This window comes from Myotis yumanensis, unplaced genomic scaffold, assembly GCF_028538775.1.
Source record: "Myotis yumanensis isolate MYYU_CA2020_CCGP unplaced genomic scaffold, mMyoYum1.0.hap1 SCAF_2, whole genome shotgun sequence".
Classification (NCBI taxonomy): Eukaryota; Metazoa; Chordata; class Mammalia; order Chiroptera; family Vespertilionidae; genus Myotis; species Myotis yumanensis.
In genome coordinates this window covers 41,312,252-41,335,591 of record NW_027223753.1, presented here as the reverse complement: position 1 = coordinate 41,335,591, position 23,340 = coordinate 41,312,252, and the positions used below count along the sequence as shown (strand labels likewise).

At 37.6% G+C, this 23,340-nt stretch overlaps 1 protein-coding gene across 5 annotated transcripts in view; it reads left to right on the top strand.

Annotated features, from left to right (window-relative positions):
- The window catches only part of OMA1 (OMA1 zinc metallopeptidase), a 46,463-nt gene that overhangs the window by 5,184 nt on the left and 17,939 nt on the right, over positions 1 to 23,340 (top strand). For 4 of the 5 annotated variants that reach the window (XM_070403350.1, XM_070403352.1, XM_070403354.1 and 1 more), the window contains 5 exons: positions 1,370 to 1,598; positions 5,057 to 5,230; positions 5,332 to 5,439; positions 9,012 to 9,140; positions 12,352 to 12,426. In XM_070403350.1, the coding sequence (XP_070259451.1) occupies positions 1,370 to 1,598; positions 5,057 to 5,230; positions 5,332 to 5,439; positions 9,012 to 9,140; positions 12,352 to 12,426 (715 nt within the window). The remainder of the gene's footprint in view (positions 1 to 1,369; positions 1,599 to 5,056; positions 5,231 to 5,331; positions 5,440 to 9,011; positions 9,141 to 12,351; positions 12,427 to 23,340) is intronic. The other variant, XM_070403355.1, reaches the window with a different exon arrangement.

Sequence of the window (23,340 nt, the reverse complement as noted above, 5' to 3'; positions counted from 1 at the left end):
GTGATCGGGTATCACCTGGGGGCTGGTGGAGGATGCAGCTCCCAGTTAGATTCAGGGGTGATGAGATATGGAGGATGGGGGATTCTGGCTAATAGTGGACCGTGCAGAGTCTGAAAGTGAAGGCCTAGTTGAAGAGGAGTTCAGGAGACCCCGAGTTGCATTTGCTGGAGGAAAGAATTCTTGTCACAGGTCAGCCTGGGTTCTTGGGCCAGTAGCTCTTTTCTATCCTTTTAAATTATTATTTTTAACGTTTTTGTTGTGGTTACGACTGTAAATTTTCTTTTAGAATATTTTTTTAAATAAATTTAAACAAATAATGACAAGTCATGTAAAGTTTTAAATAGGAAATAAGTATACTTCATAGGTTGGTTTAATCTTTTCAGGTTGAAACACTTTAGACTCTAAAGTTCAGAGATATTTTCGGTGTGACAACAAAGTTAAGATAACTTAAAGAAGTTATTTTATAAAACAATTTTTTGTCAAGAGAATAATGTGTAGGTTTTAAATTTTTGTTGTGCTTTCATAGATGAACTCACAAAGAAAATATTTTTGTCCCAGCCTTGGAAACATTGCTTCTTGTCAGAATGTCTCTGGGCTCTGAAGAGCAGCAGTGAGTGTTGTTGCCGGGTAGAAATGGGAGCTCCCAGGTGTTACCTATAAAATCTCTGATTTCCTTCTTTTCTTTGCTTGTGCTCTTATTACCTGTCCTTTGTCATGTCAAGAGGGGATGGAGTTTCTGCTACTGAGCAATACCTATCTCTCAAATCAGTGCTGAGGTACTTTCACTTGCTGAAGCACTGGCAGCTTATGCTGGGGGTCTGATGAGCAGTGGGGAGAATGGTGGTTCAAGGTAGAGATGTTTATGTGGGCAGTCCATTCCCTATGACGTGGTCAAGGGCTCAGACTCTGGAATCACATTGCTTCATTGTTTGGTTTTCCTCTTATCACCTCTACGACCTAGGACAAATTGCTTAACTTCCCTCCGTCTCCGTTTTCTCTCCTGTAATGGTTCTTATGAAGGTTGAATCAGATGACATCTGTATGATGATTAGAAGAGTACATTATATGTGGTCAGCAGTCAGTCAGTGTTAACTAGTGGTAGTTTAGTAATAAACCCCCTCATTTAACGTTTACCTTTAAAATAACTGAAGAAAATTAAAATGAACATTAGACTTTTTTAACTATAGCTCTAGATAGTTAATTTTTTCATTTAGCTAAGAATTTTATAAATTTTTGAAAAAAACATTTATACCGAGGAATATCATAAATTCAAGTATTTGATGACATAAAATTCTAGCAATAAGCATTTAGTTTTGGTGATATGTACTGATACTATTATCATAGCCTTGAATTTTTCTTTTTGTTATAGGGGCATAAGGAAATGGTGGCACGCACTTCCTCCCAACAAGAAGGAACACTTTAAAGAAAGCGTAAGGAAGAACAAATGGAAGTTACTCCTGGGGTTGAGTACTTTCGGATTTCTCTTCGTAGTCTTTTATTTCACTCACCTGGAAGTGAGTCCCATCACAGGAAGGACCAAGCTACTGCTGTTGGGGAAAGAACATTTCAGTCTTTTGGCAGAACTGGAATATGAAGCAGTAAGTAGTAAGGATTGTTTTTAATTAGATTGCTTAATATAATACTGAAAGCAGGAAAGGTTCTTAAATATTTATTGTAGACTTTGATAGGAAATTAGCATCTTACCCTCCCCTGCCCCCCCCGCCCGGTCCCCAGCAAAGGCTCAGACCTTTCATATTTAGTATTCCTACTGACTATCTTGCTTTCCTCCCATTCACCCAGCTAACTCCTTTTTATCACAGGTCAGCTTAAATGCCACTTTCTCTGGAGAGCTTTCCTTCATTAGCCAAACTGGGTTAGGCAGGGGCTACATTGGGCTCAAGGGGGTCTCCTTCATATCGACTGAATTATGAATCAGCGCCTTTGCAGTTGTGCCCAGTGCTTGGTGTTATTTCTCCTACTTTATTTTTTCTTTGCATATGATACTTTTCCTTGAAAGCACTTATCACATGGGTAACATAATTATTTACACGATTATTTACTTGCTAATTTGTCTTCCTTAGAGTAAGCTCCATGGGGGCAGAGACCCTATCTGTTTTGTTTATGATTTTCTCTTTAGTACAGTGCACAAAGCAGTGCTTAGTATCTATTTAGGTCTATAGTCTTGATTTTTTGTACCTTGAAAGTAAAGTAGAATAAAAGGTTTTTGATTTCTTTTGTAATAGCAGTTTTGACAATTTGTGATAGTTTTTGAACGCAAAATAAAGTTGGAATTTCGAAGCCTTGGCTACTTGGGGAGTATAACTCAGGTGGCTAACCATTTTGCACTACTAGTGAGCTCTCAAGGGCAGATCATCTTTCTGTCGCCAGTGCATAGCTCGTACATCATGTGTGCTCAATCCGTGTTCACGTCTCACAGCCCCCCTGGATAGCTCTGTCAGGGTTAGAACTTTATCTCTTTTGTTCCAACTGAGTTTCTGAGTGTGCCAGTGGAAAGGTATCATTAAAAAGAGAAATAACAATGTTTTTTTTTTTCACTAGAACATCCTTCCTAGTAGAATTTATACAGATTTGAGATGTTTCTTAGAATATAATCTAGTCAGAGGCAAATTTGAGGAAAGTGTTTGGGAAATACTGACATGGGCCAATTTCTACCATTCACATTACCAAGAAGCTTTAAAAAATGATACACATGTACATACATATATTCTCTTCTTTATTTCTTACTTTTTAATCTACAAATTTAAAACCTGCTTGGTACAAAAATTCAAACACAAGTTCTTATAGGGCCATTACTAAGTACTGTAATTGCAGTAGTTTTTCCTTATTCGTGGTTCCTTTTCCTTTTAGCCTCCACTCTGATTTTATTAACAGTTTTGGGTTTACAACACTCGGTAGGGTAAGCATTCCCCAAGCAGACAGAATATCTTTTCCCATCAGACATTCAGGTAAAGGAGACAAGTTATTTGCATAAGCCTGTTTAAGCATTCCAGCTTTCATAGTCCCATCAACCCTTCCATTGGGAGAAAAATCTTTATGTTCTCTCAGTCTAATGGTAGCTCACACCAGGGCTTCACCAATGGATTTTGGTACCCCCGTTTGTGGGGTGCCCATCTCAAGGAGTCCAGAAACTTCTCTACCTCTCGACCGTTTTACCCATTCTGATGTAAAGGCTTTGGGTTCCCAGTGAGGGGTTGAGTCAAGGGACCCAGGTTTTTTTTGTCAGTCTTCATTTTGATTCATCTCCCTAACTATTGCTTGAAGGAATTACAGGTCAGATTTCTCATTATAATCTTTGAATCTTGGCTTTCAAAATGTCTCCAAACAGGATAAATAAAGTAGACTTGCTTGGGGCCCTTTAATTCTGGGAGTTCAGTGGGGGTCCTTTTGGCCTGCTTCACCTTGGGTAGTTCTGTATTAAAACCTTTGCTTGAACCCCATCAGTGTCTGTTTTTTTCATAACTAACCACTCAGCATAATATAGAGGAAATGATATGCCCAGTAGTTCTAAACATTTTAGTAATTTCTTTTCAATCTGTGTGAATAAAACACTTAAAATTAATGAAATGTGGGATTTTTTTTTTTTTTGTAGAGGCTTAACTTTCTTATTAAGTATAAGGTGTTTTTCTATTCAGGAGGTTATGAAAATAATTTTCTTTTGTGTTTTACTTTCTTTCATGAAATCTTTATGTTCTCTAGGCAATATTTTGTTTTCTAAAATACTTATAGAAATAAAAATAATATGTAAGCATTTTATTTACTTACTAGAGGCCCGGTGCAAGAAATTCATGCATAAGTGTGGGGGGGGATCCCCTCAGCCTGGCCTGCACCCAATCCAGGACCCCTTGGGGGATGTCCAACTACCTCTCGAAATCCGGGACCACTGGCTCCTAACCACTCGCCTGCCTGCCTGATCGCCCCTAACCGCCTCTGCCTGCCTGCCTGATCACCCCTAACCGCCTCTGCCTGCCTGCCTGTTTGCCCCTAACTGCTCCCCTGCCGGCCTGATCACCCCTAACTGCTCCCCTGCTGGCCTGATCGCCCCTAACCGCCTCTGTGTCGCCCCGCACCCAGGACCCAGGATTTCCTCCTCCACCTGGTCGCAGGCACCCGGGACCTGGGCTTCCCTCCCTCTGGCCAGCCACAAGTACCCAGGACCTGGGCTGGCCACAGCCGCAGGGGACCATGGGCAGGCGGCTTCGTCTTGGCCGCAGTAGTCGCAGGCGCTGGCACCTGGGACTGTGGGGTGGGCGGCTTGTCCCTCTCCTGGGCTGCAGGTGCAGGTGCAGCCATTGGTGCCCAGAATCATGGGGTGGGTGACTTGTCCCTCTCCAGGGCCATAGCCCAAGCCACTGGTGCCTGGGACCGCGGGGCAGACGGCTTGCCCCTCTACCGGGGCGCAGGGGCAGCTGTTGGCTCCCGGGACCCTGGGGCAGGTGGCTTGTCCCTCTCCTGGGCCGCAGCCTGGCTCCCCATCCCTCTCTCCCCAGTGCTGAGTGAGCAGTGATGGTGTGACCCATTTGCATATTAGCTCTTTATTATATAGGATAGGCCAGTGGTTGGCAAACTGTGGCTCAAGAGTCACATGCGGCTTTTTGGCCCCTTGAGTGTGGCTCTTCCACAAAATACCGACTTCTGTGCATGGGCCACGAAGTTTCAATCGCACTGTAAATGTGTGCCCGAACATGGTATTTTGTGGAAGAGCCATACTCAAGGGGCCAAAGAGCCGCATGTGGCTCGCGAGCCGCAGTTTGCTGACCACTGGGATAGGCTAATAGAAAAGATGAGTGAAGATTTTATTTGAACTAATTTATGTGAAAAATTTTAGTTATTAGAATTTATTCAATTTGTGAGAAACCACATTGCCTTTGCAAGAAAATTCAAATTTGAGAAATTTGAGTGTATTATATATGCGAATATTTACATAATTAAAAATTAAAATGTTCAACAATAAGTAACCATATAACTCTCATGAAGCAATATAAACATTTTGTCAAGCTAAAACTCTTAAAGACAAATTTTCTTTCTAATCTTTCAGTACATGGAAGAATTTAAAAATGATTTTCTAACTGAGAAAGATGCCCAGTACCTGAACATTAAAGAAGTGTTTTATCATTTAATTGAATGCAATAAAGATATCCCAGGGATCTCCGAGATCAAGTGGATTGTTCATGTGGTTGATTCCCCAGATATAAATGCCTTTGTGCTTCCGGTAAGTAAATGTTCTCAAGCCTGATTTTTAATTGTTAAATTTAACTTTCTTGTTTTTTTTAAGGTGTTCTAATTGCTTATATTATTTTCTTTATGGTGCAGAATGGACATGTGTTTGTCTTCACTGGGCTTTTCAATGCTGTGGCTAATGTGCACCAACTTGCCTTCATTCTGGGCCATGAAATAGCACATGTAGTACTTGAGCATGCTGTAAGTACCTAAAGTGAGTGCTCCGTTGTTGAAATACTGTAGTTAGCAAGTGAAATCTTTTAAAGAGCTGACTCTTTTCAGTTTTCTTTTTTTTTTTCTTTCTCTTTCTTTTGGATGGAATTTTAGTTTTCAGTTATTGTCTTATTCTGTTACCTGAAAAAACATGATTGTCTAATTTGGGGAATTTTTATGGTCTTTAGTATTTGATATTGAATAATTAGTGTTTCTTTTAAGTACTATTTTTATCACCTGTCTCTTTTACTAAGAAGTAATTATTCTCAACCTCTAATTATTTCAAATTAGGTTTAAAATTTTTTATAATTATTAGCATACTGGTAATCTAGTCAGAAAATTAATTGTGGGAAAGTGATATTACTATTTAAGTGGGTAAATTGGTTTTCTTGCTTTTTTATTCATTCTCTGAGGATAGCTTGAAGCATCTTTGAAAATGTCTAGAAAGATATGCCATATATAATTAATGCAGAGAAATAATAATGATACCTTGCCATTTTACAGTTTATTGAGCTTTTTAACACATACCTTCTCATTCATAATTTTAATGCCGTCCTCATGAGGTATGGATTTAATATCCCATATTGTCTATGAGGAAACCAATGTTTAAAAAGGCTCTAAGTAACATCACTGATGTGACCAAGTGGAAGAATTGGGAATTTAACCCAGGTCTTCTGTTTTCAAGTCCATTGTTGCTCCCTTTTACCACAGTTACCTGGTTGTTGGCAGCACTTTCTTATAGGTCACAGAATTCAAATTGGTTCATGTTCCTGTGAAGGCACATCTGTTTGTTTGACTTGGTGTGAGCCCATAGAAGTTTATATTTATTTACTCATATTTTATTTTTATTCATTAAAAATTATGCATGGCTCTTTTTTTATCCATTTATTTATTGATATACAGCACAGGGAATATAGTCAAAATATTGTAATAGCTTATGGTGAATAATGTATAAGGTATACAAGCGTTGAATCACTCTTTGAAACTAATATAATATTGTATGCCAATTATACTTTAATAAAAGTTTTTAAAAATATGCATGGCTCTTTTGTCCACATAATCAGAGAGAGGTATATTCTCTTTAATTGAAAACGTGAAGGTAAATAGTGAAAGGATTGTGAAATGCTATATAGGAAATGCAAGTAGTATTAACTTTAAATGGAAATGATAATATTACTAATTTCTTTAAAATTCATCTCAAATTCTACCTATTCCTTAGAGTATTAATTAGATGAGGTGGGCCAAGGTTGTGCTTTTCTGAAGCACAAATAGTAAAAATCTTTATTTCTTCTGAGTTGTAGGAAAAATTTAAAAATATGTCCTTTAAAGAAACATATACAAGAATAAATCTGAGCAGTTAAAATAGATTTTATCTTTCAAGAAATGGCTTCAGAACTATAAAATCAATTAATTTTGGCCATTTTTAGCATTTAAAAACTGTTAATATTTAGTGCATTGTTTTCCTGGCATCTCATTCAATGCTGCATTCAGCATATTGTTGCCATCTCTGTCAGTGCAAGAACAATAATTAGATGAGACATAAAAAGTAAATAGCAGCCTTAGAAATAGAAAATAGTTACCAATATTACTTTGGCAGAGGTCTTAGACATGATCAACACTATGTTTTCTCTTTCAGGAGTCTCCATTTTGATTTGATGGAGCCTTTTATGTTGTATTCTTTAGTCCACAAATAACATAGATTTTTCTGTATAATAGCAATTATATTCTTCAGTAATTAATAACAGAGATTGTTTTCTTCCCTAACAACTTCCTCATTTGGAATTTTACTCTTTCATGCTAAAATAATTCCATAATTGTTTCTTATGACCCATAGTGCTTTTCTTTTTTTAATCTTCACCCGAAGATATTTTTTCCATTGTTTTTTAGTGAGAGTGGAAGGGAGGGATAGAGGGCAAAGGAGACCGAGAGGGAGAGAGGAAGAAACATCGATGTGACAGAGACACATCAATTAGTTGCCACTCATGCGTGCCTCGACCCGGGCTGGGGATCGACACTGCAACTGCAGTACATGCCTTTACTGCGAATTGAACCCATGATCTTTGGGTGTGTGGGCTGGTGCTCTAACCATTTACCAACACTGACCATGGCTGACCCACAGTTCTTATCATGAAATAAAGAATGCTTCATGAGGGCAGATTATATTGTAAAGAGAAATATTCTAGTGGTTACTTTTAGTTGTTAGCCATGTTTCATACATTGAAGTAATGATTTCTATGTTGTCAGTATTAGCAACATTGTCACATACCTTCACATGAGGGATAGTATATTTTGGATTGTAGTCAAACTTTATTGTGCTCAGACTGGTGAAAATAGCAGTTAAGGCTTTTGTATTTTAAAGAAGATACAGTTTTCAGTCTAACAATGAACAATACTGTGCACTAGACTTATGAATATTATTACTAAAAACAACTATTTTAAGTAATACCTTTTGGGATTATTGCTATAAGTTAATACAAAAATTCAAAGAATCCAGTTTCCTGGTGAGAAATACCAAACTTATAAAATTGCAAACCCATATAAAGTGAATCATACTTCATATATAAGGTCATGATGGCCAAAAGATTTTTATTTAAAGTAAACTTCTAATTTTTTTCTGAATTGTTCCTTGTTTTAACTGCTTCATGTGTTAGGTAGTGTGTAGTCTCTGTCCAAAAAGTATAATAAACACATTTATGTGATTTTAAAAAAGAATTAGCAACTATATTAGAAACTGAAATTTCTTGGGTTTTGATTCCTTGTCCTTTTTCTAATAGCTGTGTAAATTGGGGGCAACTTTTAACCTGGCTCCATCTTAGTTTCTTTAACTATAAAATAGGGATAATAGTACATATTTCACAAGATTGCTATGCTTGTTAATATAAGAAACCAGAAATTAATGAACCTGTCATTGTATCTGAGTGATGTTAAGTGCTCAGTATATGTGAGTGAATGAATCTATCTCTCTCTCTCTCTCTAAAAGCCGGTTGATCCGTTGCTATGACATGCACTGACCACCAGGGGGCAGATGCTCAACACAGGAGCTGCCCCCTGGTGGTCAGTGTGCTCTCACAGCGGGAGTGCTGCTCAGCGAGCTTACAGAGCGGTGGTGGCAGGTGCAGTGGGCCCAGGATGAGTAGGAGCAGTGCTGCGCAGCACCCGACCCAGGCTTGGGCTCCTCTCAGCTGCCTGCCGCTTCATGCACTACTACCCCCTTCGGGGGATGTCAGACTGCGGGGATTGGGCTGAAACTGGCAGTCCTACATCCGCCGAGGGGTCCTGGATTGCGAGAGGGCACAGGCCAGGCTGAGGGACCCCACTGGTGCATGAATGTGTGCACCGGGCCTCTAGTGAATATATAAGTATGTAAGCAAGGGACGGAACAAGCACACTGGGAAAGGATAAAGCACGCAGAAGAAAAAAAAAACTTACAATCTTAGTTTGTGAAGGTCATTTAAATGTAAGTAGTTATTTAATGTGATTACACATTATGAACTAGAAAATGTAAGCATGTGATGTCTCAATTTATTAAGTGTAATTTTCATTATTGCGATTATTCTCAGGCAGAAAAGGCCAGCGTGGTTCATTTATTGGATTTCCTAGGTCTAATTTTCCTCACAATGATTTGGGCCGTTTGTCCTCGAGATAGCTTGGCAATTGTGGGCCAGTGGTTGCAGTCTACATTGAAAGAGGTAAGTCTGAGACAATAACTTGAATTTCTAATGGCCTGTGGTGAGGATATTTTAATGTTACTGTAAAGCAACAAATGTCAGAGATGTTTTAACATATTGTCATGAAATCTGGGGACTAATTTAGTGTTTTATTGTTTTCTCATTTTGGGGGGATATTCTTTCAAATGTTGGAGATAGATGGATTGGAAGAGCTTAGCCACTTTTGGCTTTACCTTCAAACTTTCCACTTTTGTTTCTCATATTGACTGTGGTGTACCCACTGGATGATTCTCTGCCCCCCCCCCCCCCAAATATTTGGGTTTTCATGGAGAACTCTTAAAAGCTGTAAACTTCTATGGGCACAGGGTTGGCTGAGCTACTTTATCACCCTTACCTCCTCACTCCTAGTTAAACTAACATTGCCTAGAAAATATTGAAAGGACAGTCCTATTAGGTGTTTGTTAACTTTTGTTTTAGAACTTATGTATAGTGATAATCATCTCATAAGATGTGTTGTCTCTCATTTTGTTCAAAACATAGCAATATTGAAAGTAGGTTTCGCAATCTTGATAATTGCTTTGTTAACTATGATTAATTATTTTATTTTACATCTTTTTTTTTCAAATTTTTCTTCTTGTCCTAGGAGGTTTGGTTATTTAGGAACAATCTGTTATTTGTCTATTTAATGATTTGTGGAGCACCCATCAGAGTGCCATCTGGGTGCTGTTTAAATCTTAATGTGTAAAATTCTTTGAGACAAATTGCTTTAGAAATTGGATAACTAAGTCTTTTATTCAGTGTTACCATATCATTTGGCTTCATTTATATTGAAATAACTGTTCTTAAAAGGAAAAAGAAGGAATGGTTATTGCTTAGGTTATAGGATCTCATCTTTTGAATTTTATTTCTGTTATGATGTGCTGGGAAGTCAAAGGAGTTAATTTAGTTTTTTCGCTATCTATCAATAGATAGCTTTTTCCATAATGGAATCAGAAGATTTGGTCATAAAGATAACTTGTAGCTATTTCTTTTTTGAAATACTTGATGAATTCTGCTACTTCAGTATAATTCTTTAATTTAAGAATTAAAATAAAGTAGGAATTACTTCTCTTGGAACTCTTGTCCCCCTAAATCAAGTGTCCCCCAAACTTTAGTGACAAGGAAATATTTCTAGAAAGCTTGCCTGTTGTAATTAGAGTGCGAGAAGAATGAGTATAGTGAAGTCACTACGGAAGGGGAATTGCTGACATTTATCTGCAGGAGAAAGGAAGAGAAGAAGGAAGAAGGAAGGGCCCTCACTTAACGGGAGCTCTATGTTTGTGATCTTAAAGATTTGGGTATAGTGTAGCAGCCCTCAATGAGTGCAACGAGGCAGGGTTTTGAGAGTTATTAATAATAATTATAGTAGCTAACTTATGAAATGCTTACCATATGTTAGGCACTAGGATAAACAATACAGATGAATTAATGTACAGGGGTTAAGAATACAGGCTCTGATCAGATGAATTTAGACTCTTTAGATCTAAACTCTATAGAACCTGGGCAGGTTACTTTATTTATATAGGTCTTCATTTGTGAATTGAAGTAATAATATTGGCTAATTCAAATCATTGTTGTGAAATGAATGATACATTTTAAGCAGGATTTCTCAATGTAACCCCAGCCCTATTGATATTTTTGGACTGGATAATGCTTTTTTAAAAAAAAAATATTTTTATTGATTTCAGGGAGGAAGGGAGAGGGAGAGAGAGAGAGAAACATCAATGATGAGAGAGAATCATTGGCTGCATCCTGCACATCCCCTACTGGGGATCGAGCCCGCAACCTGGGCATGTGTTCTTGACCAAATTGAACCTGGGACACTTCAGTCTGAAGGCTGACGCTCTATCCATTGAGCCAAACCAGCTAGGGCTAGACTGGAAAATTCTTTTTGGAGAGTTGTTCTGTGCACTGCAGGATGTTTAGGAGCCTTTAAGCATCTAGCTGCTTCTAAACATCTACCCACTAGATGCCAGTAACATTCTTCCTTCCCACCCTCCCCGTCCTGCTCCCCCAGACAATCAAAACTGACTCCAGATACTTCCAAATGTCCCCAGGGGACACAGTTACATCCCTTAGGAACCACTGATTTAAAGCATTTAGCACAGTGCCTGGCACAGAGGAAGGACCCAATAAATAGGAGCTATTATCATCGTTTGCTCATTTTATCCTCTCTGCAACATGTGATGCTACTGGGCTTAGATGTGTTAAATAATTAGCCCAGGGTGAACAGTTAAAAAGTGTCAGCATGTGGACTTGAACCTGATTTTGTCTCCTTTGAAAGCCAGTGTTTTTAATTAGTTATACTATCAGTGGACTTGATGGGACACCTGGAGATGAACTGTGGAGAGTGAAGACACTGTATCACACAGTTTAGCAACCTAAAACAGACATTACCGAGGAGGAAGGAAGTAATATACAATGGTCACATACTGTGAGTCAGATTGATTATATTATTTCTAGCTCTCACTGGCATGTACTTCTGAAAAATTGCTTCCCCAATTAATAGCTCTTTTCTCAAAAGTTCTGCCTATTGATCCATCTCCTGCAAAGTTTTAGTGCTTACTGAAAATGAGAATTTAACTGGAAAGCATTCACATAAATACAAGTAATTAGGAAAATTAAAGTTACAATATCTATTTGCATTTTTTAATTGAGGTTGGAAGAAAATTTCATTTTCCTAACTAATCAATACCTAGAAAAAAAGGAAATTAAGATAGTTCATCAAAGAAAGAACATTCTGCTATATGGTTAATTTCCCAACTGAAATAAATCCTCTGGTAGTGTCACTGGCTATTATATGGCTATACTTTTTCAATTTTCTTTTAAAACTCCAAGATCAAACTATTCCTTGGCCATAATAAAAGGCTGCATCAATAAGCTTTCTTAGGGAATCTTCCACACAGTAGGTGGAGATTATAAATAGGTGAAAAGTACTCTATGTGATACAATAGACTCTCCAGAAGTTTGTAGGCATGATTTTGTTTTTATTCTTTCTATGTTTTAAAAAATATTAATCTCTGGTGGAGGAAATAAAGGCTGCACTGTATGTTTTATGCCATGGTGTTCTTTAAATGTTAATAAGTGGAGAGTATAAAAACTTGATTCTAGGTACTCCATGAAATTAACTTTAAAAGTTTCATTTTGCTGTGAAATAACCTGAGTGGAGCTTTTCTTTTCTATTTCTTCTTAGTATTTGTTCAGTAGACCATACAGTAGAACACTGGAGGCTGAAGCTGACAAAATTGGACTACAGCTTGCTGCAAAGGTAAAATGGTCAGCAGTTGAGAATACACAGTGTCCTTCACACAATAAAAGATAAATGTGTATTGTCTTAATGAAGTTTGGCATGGACAGTGAATGAGAGATTGTATTCAGTTTTTCATTAACACCATTTTAAATCTGCACCTTCTGGAAGCTAATGTTCTCTTTATTGTACTCTTTTCCCTTATTTTGTGGATCCAAGGTGGCTTTTTGAATAAATAAGATGATGTGTAGCTGTTTTTCCAGACTGGGAGAAAGGTTTATCATATTGTAGCTATGATCCCGGCTGAGCAAACTGAATTTTCACCATTAAAATAAACGATAGAAGAGCAGACTTATTACTCTGTATCTTTCAGATTACTTTTGTTATAGCAGATGGCTTATTTTTACTCTCCATAGACTGCAGCTCTGGGTGTTTACCCTGATTTAAGTTAGCTTTGTTCATGTCTACTTAACAGGGCACTTGACGCTGGGTTGCTGTTTTTAATCACCCGTGATAACTGAGTATTAGCAGTAGTAGGATTTAATTAGGAGTAACACTGAACTTTTTAAAATGAGTGAAAACAATGCTACTTCATATATTAAATTCAAAATGTATTGATTCTTTGTTGAGTTTTTGATAGTTATTAAAGGCCTAACTATTAAAAATCATTATTATTTGAACTTCTCATTTTGAGTTTTATGGATTTAATTTCATAAATCAAGATATTACTCATTCACAAAAGCAAAAGCAAAAGCAGTTTTTTAGATGTTACATAAGTAGAATTAAGTAAATTATCAGATGGGTAGATGAAGAGGTTCCCAAATCATTGTCCACAGATTGGCTATCTCATGATTTTCCTAAAACTAATGTACGACAGTTTATGAAATTTTCCTTTTAGGTAAGTGTGTTCTAGTTAAGAAATCTTTTCCCATCTCAATGAATTGTTCCTGTTGTATTTCAAGAAGCTCTATTGTTTTGTTATTTTTTAATATAAAATATATAGAAAGAAATTAAGATATTTTCCCTCATATGGATAGCACTGTTTATCTAAGAGTCATTTTTCTTCACTGTACTTCAGTGTCTCTGTCATAAATTTGGGAGACTGTGGAAGTTTGTTTCTGGACTCCCTATTCTATTCCACTGGCCTTTTATTTATTTTTGAGCCAAATGACATCAACTCTGAAGCTTTGTAATAAGTCTTAAGATCTGAGAGCTGTCCTCCAGTGTTGTTCTACAAGATTGACTTGTTGTTTTTAGTCTTTTGTTTTTCCATATAAATTTCATAATCAGCTTATCAAATTACACCCCTTTACAAAAACATGCCTGGGATTTTGTTTGGAGTTGTGTACATTAAATATAGGTCCGTTTGGGGAAAGTTGACTAGTGTCACCAGTATTGAGTCTTCCAATCCACGAATGATATATTTATCCATTTATTTAAATATTCTATAATTTCTCTCAGTGATGTTTTGAGATTTTTTTGTGTGTGTATAGGACTTACGTTTTTTGATGTTATAAACAATGTCATTTAAAAAATAAGCTTGCTTATATTGAGAAATACAGTTTGTTTTCATAATTAACCTTCTATCCAGAAACCTTGCTAACCACTTAATTCTAATAGTGTGTAGATTCTTTTTAGATTTTACATATACACAGTTATCTTGTCTGCAAATAATGACTGCTTTATTTTTAACTTCTAGTCCATACACACACACATATATATTTTAAAAATATATTTTTATTGATTTTCAGAGAGGAAGAGATAGGGAGAGAAAGTCCCTTTATAATAAAAGGATAATATGCAAATTGACCCTAACGGTGGAATGACTGGGAACAACCTGTCGCTATGATGCGCACAGACGTTCAACACAGGAGCTGCCCCCTGGTGGTCAGTGTGCTTCCACAGGGGGAGCACTGCTCAGCCAGAAGCCAGCTCATGGCTGGACAGCGCAGCGGCAGTGGCAGGAGCCTCTCCCGCCTCTGCTGCAGCGCTAAGGGTGTTCGACTACTGGCTTAGGCCCACTCCCCAGGGGCTCCTGGGCTGCCAGAGGGATGTCTGACTGCCAGCTTAGGCCCGATCCCCCAGGGAGCAGGCCTAAGCCGGCAGGTGGACATCCCCTGAGGGCTCCCAGGTAGCAGGCCTAAGCTGTCAGTCAGATATCCCCCCGAGGGGTCCCAGACTGCAAGAGGGCGCGGGCCGGGCTGAGGGACCCGCCTCCCGAGTGCATGAATTTTTGTGTACCAGGCCTCTAGTCAGTGATAAGACAGAAACATTGATCGGCTTCTTCCTGCATGCCCTCTACTGGGGATCAGTCCCACAACCCCATCATGTGCCCTGATTGGGAATCAAACCATGACTTTCTGGTTCATGGGTTGATGTCAACCACTGAGCCACATCAGCCAGGCTGGATTGATCCTTTTATCAAGATGAAATCTTTCTGGTCTCTACTAATGCTTCTTATCTAATGTCCACTTTTTCCTTTAATACTATTGTTATGACAGCTTTCTTTTGATTAGTGCTTAAATGGTATATCTTTTTCATTCTTTTATTTTTAAGCTTTCTGTTTTCTTTTAAATATATTTTTTAAATATATTTTTATTGATTTCAAAGAGGAAGGGAGAGGGAGAGATTGAAACATCAATGATGAGAATCATTGATTGGCTGTCTCCTGCACACCCCCTACTGGGAACTGAGCCCGCAACCTGGGCATGTGCCCTTGACCGGAATTGAGCCCAGGACCCTTTAGTCCATAGGCTGATGCTCTATCCACTGAGCCAAACCAGCTAGGGTTGTTTTCTTATCTGTGTGTCTCTTATAAGTAGTATGTAGCTGTTTTTTTTTTTTTAATCTTTGCTCTTTTTTTGATCTATTTAGTTCATTTACATTTTCAATTTGTATTTCTTGATAAATAGAGACGTGGGACATATTTTCATGTGTGTGCTGGCCATTAATATATTTTTTATTATCTTTTCAGATATTTTGCCCATTTTTATTGTTTTTCTTTTCTTTTTTTTAAAAAATATATTTTATTGATTTTTTACAGAGAGAAAGGGAGAGGGAAAGGGATAGAGAGTTAGAAACATCGATGAGAGAAGAAACATCGATCAGCTGCCTCCTGCAAACTCCCTACTGGGGATGTGCCTGCAACCAAGGTACATGCCCTTGACCAGAATCAAAGCTGGGACCCTTCAGTCCGCAGGCTGATGCTCTATCCACTGAGCCAAACTGGTTAGGGCTTGTGTGAGTTTTTTAATACATTTGCTGGATACAAGTCCTATGTGTATTGCAAATATTTTCTCCCAATCTGTGGCTTGCTTTATTATTTTATTAGTTGTGTGTTTTGGAGAATGAAAGTTAAAAATTTTTATGAAATCTAATTTTCTACTTTGTGTTTACTCTTCTTTTTTTTAGCTTTCTAAGGTGGGATATATATCATTGGCTATAAATTTTCCACTCTGTATTATTTTAGCTGTTATAGATTTCAATATGTTATATTTTCATTATCAGTTATCAGAATATGTTCTAATTTTCTTTGTGATTTCTAATTTTATACATGTGTTATTCAAAAGGGAGTCATTTAGTATACAGATTTTGAGACTTGCCTAATGTTTTATTGCTTGTTTCTAATTCCTTTGTGGTTTAGAGAATAGCCTCTGTAAGATTTTAATCTTTTCAGATCTATTGGGACTTGTTTTATGGCACATCATCTAGTCTACCTTGCTGAATTTTCATCACTTGAAAAAAATGTGTATTCTGTATTTGTTGAGTGTATGTTTTATAAATATCAATTAGGTTAAGGTGGTTTATAGCATCACTGAGATCTTCTGTATCCTTCTGATTTTTTGTCTACTGGTTCTTGAGAGAGGAGTGTTGAAATTTTTAAGTATAATTGTGGATTTGTCTGTTATTTCTTATGTTAGTTTATGCTTCATGAATTTTGAAGCTCTGTATTAGGTATATACACATATGGAATTACTTTTTCTTCTTATTGAATTGATTGATCATTGTGAATTATCCCTTTGTCTCTAGTAATACTCAGTGAAGTATTTTTTATTGGACATTATTTTTTTTACATTATTTTCTACATTAATATAGCCACTCCAGTTTTCTTGTGTTTTACTGTTCAGTTGCTATATCTTTTTCTACCCATTTACTTTCAAACTATTTGAATGTTTGTATTTAAATGCATCTCTTATAGATTGGCATAAACTAGGTTTTGCTTTTTTATTGTTTGACAATCTCTGCTTTTATCTTGAAGTGTATAGTCCATTTATATTTAATGTAATTATCAATATTGATGTATTTAGGTCAGCCATTTTGCTATTTCCTTTTTATTTGTGTTACCTATTTTTTTTGTTTCTCTGTTCCTTTATTTCTGCTTTTGAGTTAATCAAATATTTTTGTGTGTGTTTTATTTTATCTCCTTCATTGGCTTTCTAGATATAATTCAGCATTTAAAAAAAATTTTTTTTTATTGATTTTAGAGAGAGGAAGGGAGAGATAGATAGATAGATAGAGAGAGAGAAACATTGAAGTAAGAAAAATATCGATAGGTTGCCTCCTTCATGTGTCCTAACTGGGGATCAAACCAATATCCTGGGTATGTGCCCTGACCGGGAATCATACCTGCCACCTTTTGGTACATGGAATGATGTTCCATCTTACTGAGCCACACCTACCAGGGTAATCATACTCCCCTTTAAAAAATATGTATATATTTGTGTATGTAGCCATACATTTCATCATCATATAGAAAGTCATTTAGTATTACAATGGGAAATAACAGCCTTCACTGCCTCTTCCCTTAGAGCCAGAGGCAAAAATCACCTTAAATTTGTTTAGCTATTTACCTCTATAATTCTGTGTAATATGTTTATTTTGTAATTTCTTGACTCATTAGGTTTTGACATTATTGGTTTCTTGTTATGGAAGATTTAGTCTTTTATAACCTAATGATTTTAAGTGCTTATTTGGCACCTCTATTCCTCCTTGGTTAAGTATCTGTTCAAATCTTGCCATATTCTAATTGGATTGTTTGTTTTCTTACTGTTGACTTTATTATTATTATTATTATTATTATTTTTATTGTTAATCCTCATCTGAGGATATTTTTCCATTGTTGTTTAGAGAGAGTGGAAGGAAAGAGGGGAGAGAGGGAGAGAGAGAGAAAGAGAGAGAGAGAGACATTGATTGGTTGCCTCCTCTATGCTCCCCGATGGGCTGGGGAACAAGCATGCAACCGAGGTATGTGCCTTTGATCGGAATCAAACCCAGGACCCTTCACTCCACAGGATGAGGCTCTATCCACTGAGCAAAACCGGCTAGAGCTTACTGTTGACTTTAGAGTGTTATTTATATATTCTGGATACAGTCATTTGTTGGATATGTGAAAGTAGTTTTTCCTTATCTATGACTCATCTTTTCCTTAACAAGGTTTTTATTTTTTGCAGAGCAAATATTTTTAATTTTAATGAAATCCAAGGAGCCTCTATACCAATTTCTGGGACAATCTTTCTTTCTGGTATAATCCTCACAAATTCCAGCCCTTTGTGCAGCCTTGAACTTTTGTTTTCTAACTCTTTAGCTCATCCGGTCTCACCATGCTCTGCTTAGAAGTCCTACCTCCCTCTGTGTGGTCAGGAAACTGTCCTAGCACAGAGCAGGGGCAAGTCTGGGGATCACCTTAGTGCCGCGGTGGGCAAACCGCAGCTCGCGAGCCACATGCGGCTCTTTGGCCCTTTGAGTGTGGCCACGAAGTTTCAATCGCACTGTACGTGCGCGCCCGCACGTGGTATTTTGTGGAAGAGCCACACTCAAGGGGCCGCAGTTTGCCGACCACTGCCTTAGTGCTTCTCTTTCTCTCAAGAATTACATTGTTGTCCTACTTGTTGTTCAGAACTGAAAATGTTTGCCTCATATATCTGTCCAGTTTTATAGATATTTATGGTGGGAGGACAAGTCCAGTAATAGTTACTCTCTCACGGATGGAACTGTAAACCCCAAAATTTGTGACTCATGATTGTCTGTCCTTGTTTTATAAGAAGGTGCCAAGAAACTTTTTAGAAGCTATGCTGTCACTGATTTGGGGGTTCTCCATTCATTGTGGAGACTTGACTTAATTTGCTGTTTGAACCTCACACCTCCCCGCTTCTTTCCTGGATACCAAATACTGAACCTTCCTGCGTTCCCATAGTGAGGGTATCCATCCAGGAAGCAATATGGTGTCATGATAATAAGTGAGCCCTGGATCTAGGCTGCCTCCGTTTGAGAATTTGCTTGGCCAGAGAGTGCTAGCTGTGTGATCTCGGGCGAGTTGTCTATCCTTTTGGAACCTTGATTTCTCTCATCTGTGGTATAGGAACAATAGCAGGACCTATGTTATAGCGCTGATACAATCCAAGTCCTAAGAGCACTAGTCTTCTAATCATTTACGTTCAGATGTCGGCCTTGTTATTTCCTCTTTATATTCTGCAGGTATCTCAAACCTAATAAATTCAATGTTAAATCCTTGATTGCCCTTCATATCTATTTCTCTTCTAATCTTCCTTTTTCCAATAAATATACCACCTTATATTCAGTTGCTTTTGGAAAACACCTGGAGTCCTCCTTAGTACTTCCCTCTTCTTTATCATTTACATGTAATCGCTTACCAAGTCTCACTAGTTCTATCTGTAAAATATACTCCAATCTGTTTCCATCTCTACTATTAGCATTTTTTATTACCTGGACTTCTGTGCCAGCCTCATTATAGCTTTCACCGGCTCCATTTTTACTCCCCTCCATTCTGTTCTCCCTGCCACAGATAAGAATCGGGTCTAGTAGGCTGGGATATTCACTTTCTCAAGGCAAGAAGACTTCAACCGACAGTGGCCAGCATTTGCCATCAGATTTTTCAGATTCTGGGCTGACTTACCCCCTAATTCTGATTGACACATTTAAAAAATTTATTTATGAATATAATCAGAAGACAGTTTTTTTTGTTTGTTTTTTTTTTAGGCCTAGGTGCCATGCTCCCTAAATTAGTGTATATAGCTCTTCTCTGACTTGTTATGTTGGTGTTCACTTACAATTCACCATGTATTTAATGTATGCCTATCTTCTAGGCTATAGGGATGCACAATACCTTGATGGAGGTCACAACTTGAGTAAGAAAGAGGCTCCCAATTGAAGAATATACCATAGAGACATAACTTTATCTAAGGGTCATGCAAACGTAGTCTAGGGATTAGATTGAGGAAGAAATTATTTATTTAGTGAAGGTGTAACAGCTAAGTAGTAAGTATTCTGGTGAAGGTGTTGACAGTGGTGTTTTTGACATGGTGGACAGCGTGTCTAAAGGAAGAGAAATGATGTCCTTGTGCAGGAGTTGTAAGTTCCGTGTGACTACAGAATAGAGTCAAGAGCACCAGCGTCAAAGGGAAAAGTGACAGGTGGGTAGACTTCTTTGTTAGCAATTGTAAGGATTTTATACTGTATCTTGCATAGTGGTTAGGACCTTGGACTCTAGAGTTAGACCTATGTCTGAACTCTTATCTCTTCCATGTGACTGTAGAAAAATCACTTAATCTCTTCAAGTCTGTTTCCTACTCTGAAAAAATGGGAATAGTGATAGTATCTACCTCAAAGGGTTATTTTAAATATCCTGGATTTGATTCTTTTTGTGGCTTGTATCTTTTTTTTGGACATTAATGCATCACACTCCCTTGACTTCTTGCCATTTAATATTCAAATCACATAACGTAATTCTTGTATTCCTTTTTATCCTTATTAGACTGGCTTCCTTTGTACCATCCTGAGAAGGAGAGAGCATACTGACCTGAGGACACAAATGTCCTGTGCCCCTGGAAGTTTTCGCAGTTAACAGCCATTGCCATCCATTGATAAGTTAGCATCCTGATTTTGTGTCAGTCTTATGCGCTTGGCTAATGGGACTGTTCTTGGGAGATGGATCTATTGGTCATGTGCTGTCCCTTTAGATTTATGAGCTTTTAAGGCCAAGGGCTAAAGAGAAGATGGAAAATTCATTAAAATAAAGTTACTCTTGAGGCCTCCTTCAACACAGGCAGCTTGCTTTCCCTGGAGTGCTCTCAACTCTGCTCCTCTAGTAGCTGTGAGCTTGTTTTGTGTATTTACATTTTTATAGTTGCTTTAATTTTATACTTAAAAGATATTTAATTTACCATTATATAAATTCAAAATGACTAGTAGAGAGTTAGTAAAAGCTGGTAGGACTGAGGTATGGCTTAAGCACAGAATACTAAATAGCTGTTCAGTTATCCACTGACAAAACGATGTCCTGTGAAATATTTGATTTTGTTGTGTTTATATATTAATTTGTCACTATACAGAGAATTTGGCACTTTACAGTTATTTACAGAAATGATTTTTGTTTATTTGATTTCACAAACAACGAAATCATTCATTTTTAGTTTTATTTGTTTCTTAACTATGGAAAAAGACCATGTATTTTAGTGGCTCTAAACTGGGCCTCCTGGCAGGGCACTTTATATGATTGTTTTGGTTGTCACAGTGACTGGGGAGATGGGGATTACCGATGTCTCATGGACATGGAGGATGGGGGCGGGCCTGTTAAATGTCCCCCAGTGACCTGGAGAGCCCTCAGAGGGAGGAACTGTCCAGCCCTGGTGAATTGTAAGTGGCCCTTGTGAGAGGCTCTGCCTGCTGGTTTCTTAGAGCCTCAGTAACTGTGCAGATAGCACCATCTAGTGAGGAAAGTAGGTCATAAGCAAAATTTACTTTCATCATAAAAATGAGAGAAAATCCAACATTCTAAACTTTCTGTAAAATAAAAAGGTTATAGAATCGTAGACTTTTGGAGCAGGAAGGAAAATTAGAGATAATCTAATCCACCCTCTCCCTTTACAGATAAGGAAATTAGGGTCCAAAGAGGCAAAGTGATTTGTCCAGTAACATATATACCTAGTTAGTAGCGAGAGACCGGGCTGGAGTCCAGGTCTCATAGTTTCTCAGGTGAGTAATCTGAGCCTTTGTCATAGCAAACTGACTAGCTTTGTGTTCTGTTTGGGTTAATAGCTTATCCGTGGTTGGCAAACAGCGGCTCGCGAGCCACATGCAGCTCTTTGGTGCCTTCAGTGTGGCTCTTCCACAAAATACCATGTGCAGGTGCGCACATATAGTGCGATTGAAACTTCGTGGCCCATGCACAGAAGTCAGTATTTTATGGAAGAGCCAGTATTTTGTGGAAGAGCCACACTGAAGGGGCCAAAGAGCCGCATGTGGCTCGCGAGCCGCAGTTTGCCAACCACTGGCTTAGGTTATTTGTTTAGTGATTCATTTAAGAAAGAAAAAACTGTAAATGTGCACATCTCATTTACTCGGCTTGTTATAAGGTAAACTTTCATAATGCATGCATTATTCATTTCACCTTGTTTTGAACCTAACTGTATTACCTAGAAAAATGAGGCAGGCTTCTGTGTATTTAACTTTTTAGTTGCTATGATTTCAGCTCTAAGTGTTGAGTGTTATGATAAAAGCTTTAGGATAGAGAAAAATATATACATGAAAATGTATTATAAATTTATCATATTGATGAACTGACATGCTGGCAATCAAAAGATGCAAAACACTTTAAAGGAAGTGAATTACAAAATAATGGAAGTCTTTTCATTTCTTTTAGGACACATGAAATGAATTAATACAACGAGTTAATATTTGTTATATACATAGAACAATACCCGATACATATAAGTGATTATTAATTAAACAAAATATATAACTGATATTTTGAACTTCTGGTTTTAAAACCTGTGCTCTTCACATTGCCCCAGTATACTGCCTCAAAAAGTAATCCAGGACCATTGTAGTTCACATATTTTTGTATGTTTGTGGCCATTATCAGTTCTGTTTTAAGAAGGAAGTGTTGTCTAGAAAGTGTTTCATCCTTCTTTCTTTATGCACTGCCAATGGATTAAATAAGAAATCACAAGTGGCCCTGACCGGTTTGGCTCAGTGGTTAGAGCATCGGCCTGCGGACTGAAGGGTCCCGGGTTCTATTCCAGTCAAGGGCATGTACCTTGGTTGTGGGCACATCCCCAGTAGGGGGTGTGCAGGAGGCAGCTGATCGATGTTTCTCTCTCATCGATGTTTCTAACTCTCCCTCTCCCTTCCTCTCTGTAAAAAATCAGTAAACTATATATATAAAAAAAGAAATCACAAGTGAAATTAATAAATACTAGAGATAAATGAAAACAAGACCAGAACCTACCAAAAGTTATGGGATACAGTGGAAGCATTGCTCAGGATAAATTTGTAGCTATGAATGCTTTAAAAATGTGAAAGATCGCAAACAAACAACCTAACTTTACAACTTAGAAAACTATGAAAAGAAGAGCAAAGTAAACCCCAAGCTGCTAGGAGGAAGGAAATAATAAAGATTAAATCAGAGATAAATTACATCGTGAATAAAAAGAGTTTGTTTTTAAAAAGACCAGCAAAATTGACAAATGTTTAGTTGGACTAGGAAAAAATAAAGAAGATTCAGATTACTAAAATCAGAAATGAAAGTGGAGATAACACTGCTGATTCTGTAGAAATAAGGAGGCGTATAACACAGTATGATGAACAATTGTATGCCCCCCAAAGTGGACAACCTTGATGAGATGGACAAATTTCAAGAAATAACTTACCAGTGCAGCCACTGTGGAAAACAGTATGGAGTCTCCTCAAAAAACTAAAATGGAACTGCCCTATGATCTAGCAATTCCACTTTTGGGAATATAGTGAAAGAAACCCGAAACACTGATTCAAAAGAATGTATGCACCTCTATGTTTATTGCAGTGCTATTATTAATAGCCAAAATTTGGAAGCAGGCCGAGTGCCCATCAGTAGGTGAGTGGATAAAAAAGTTGTGGTACATTTACACAATGGAATACTACTTGGCCATAAAAAAAGAA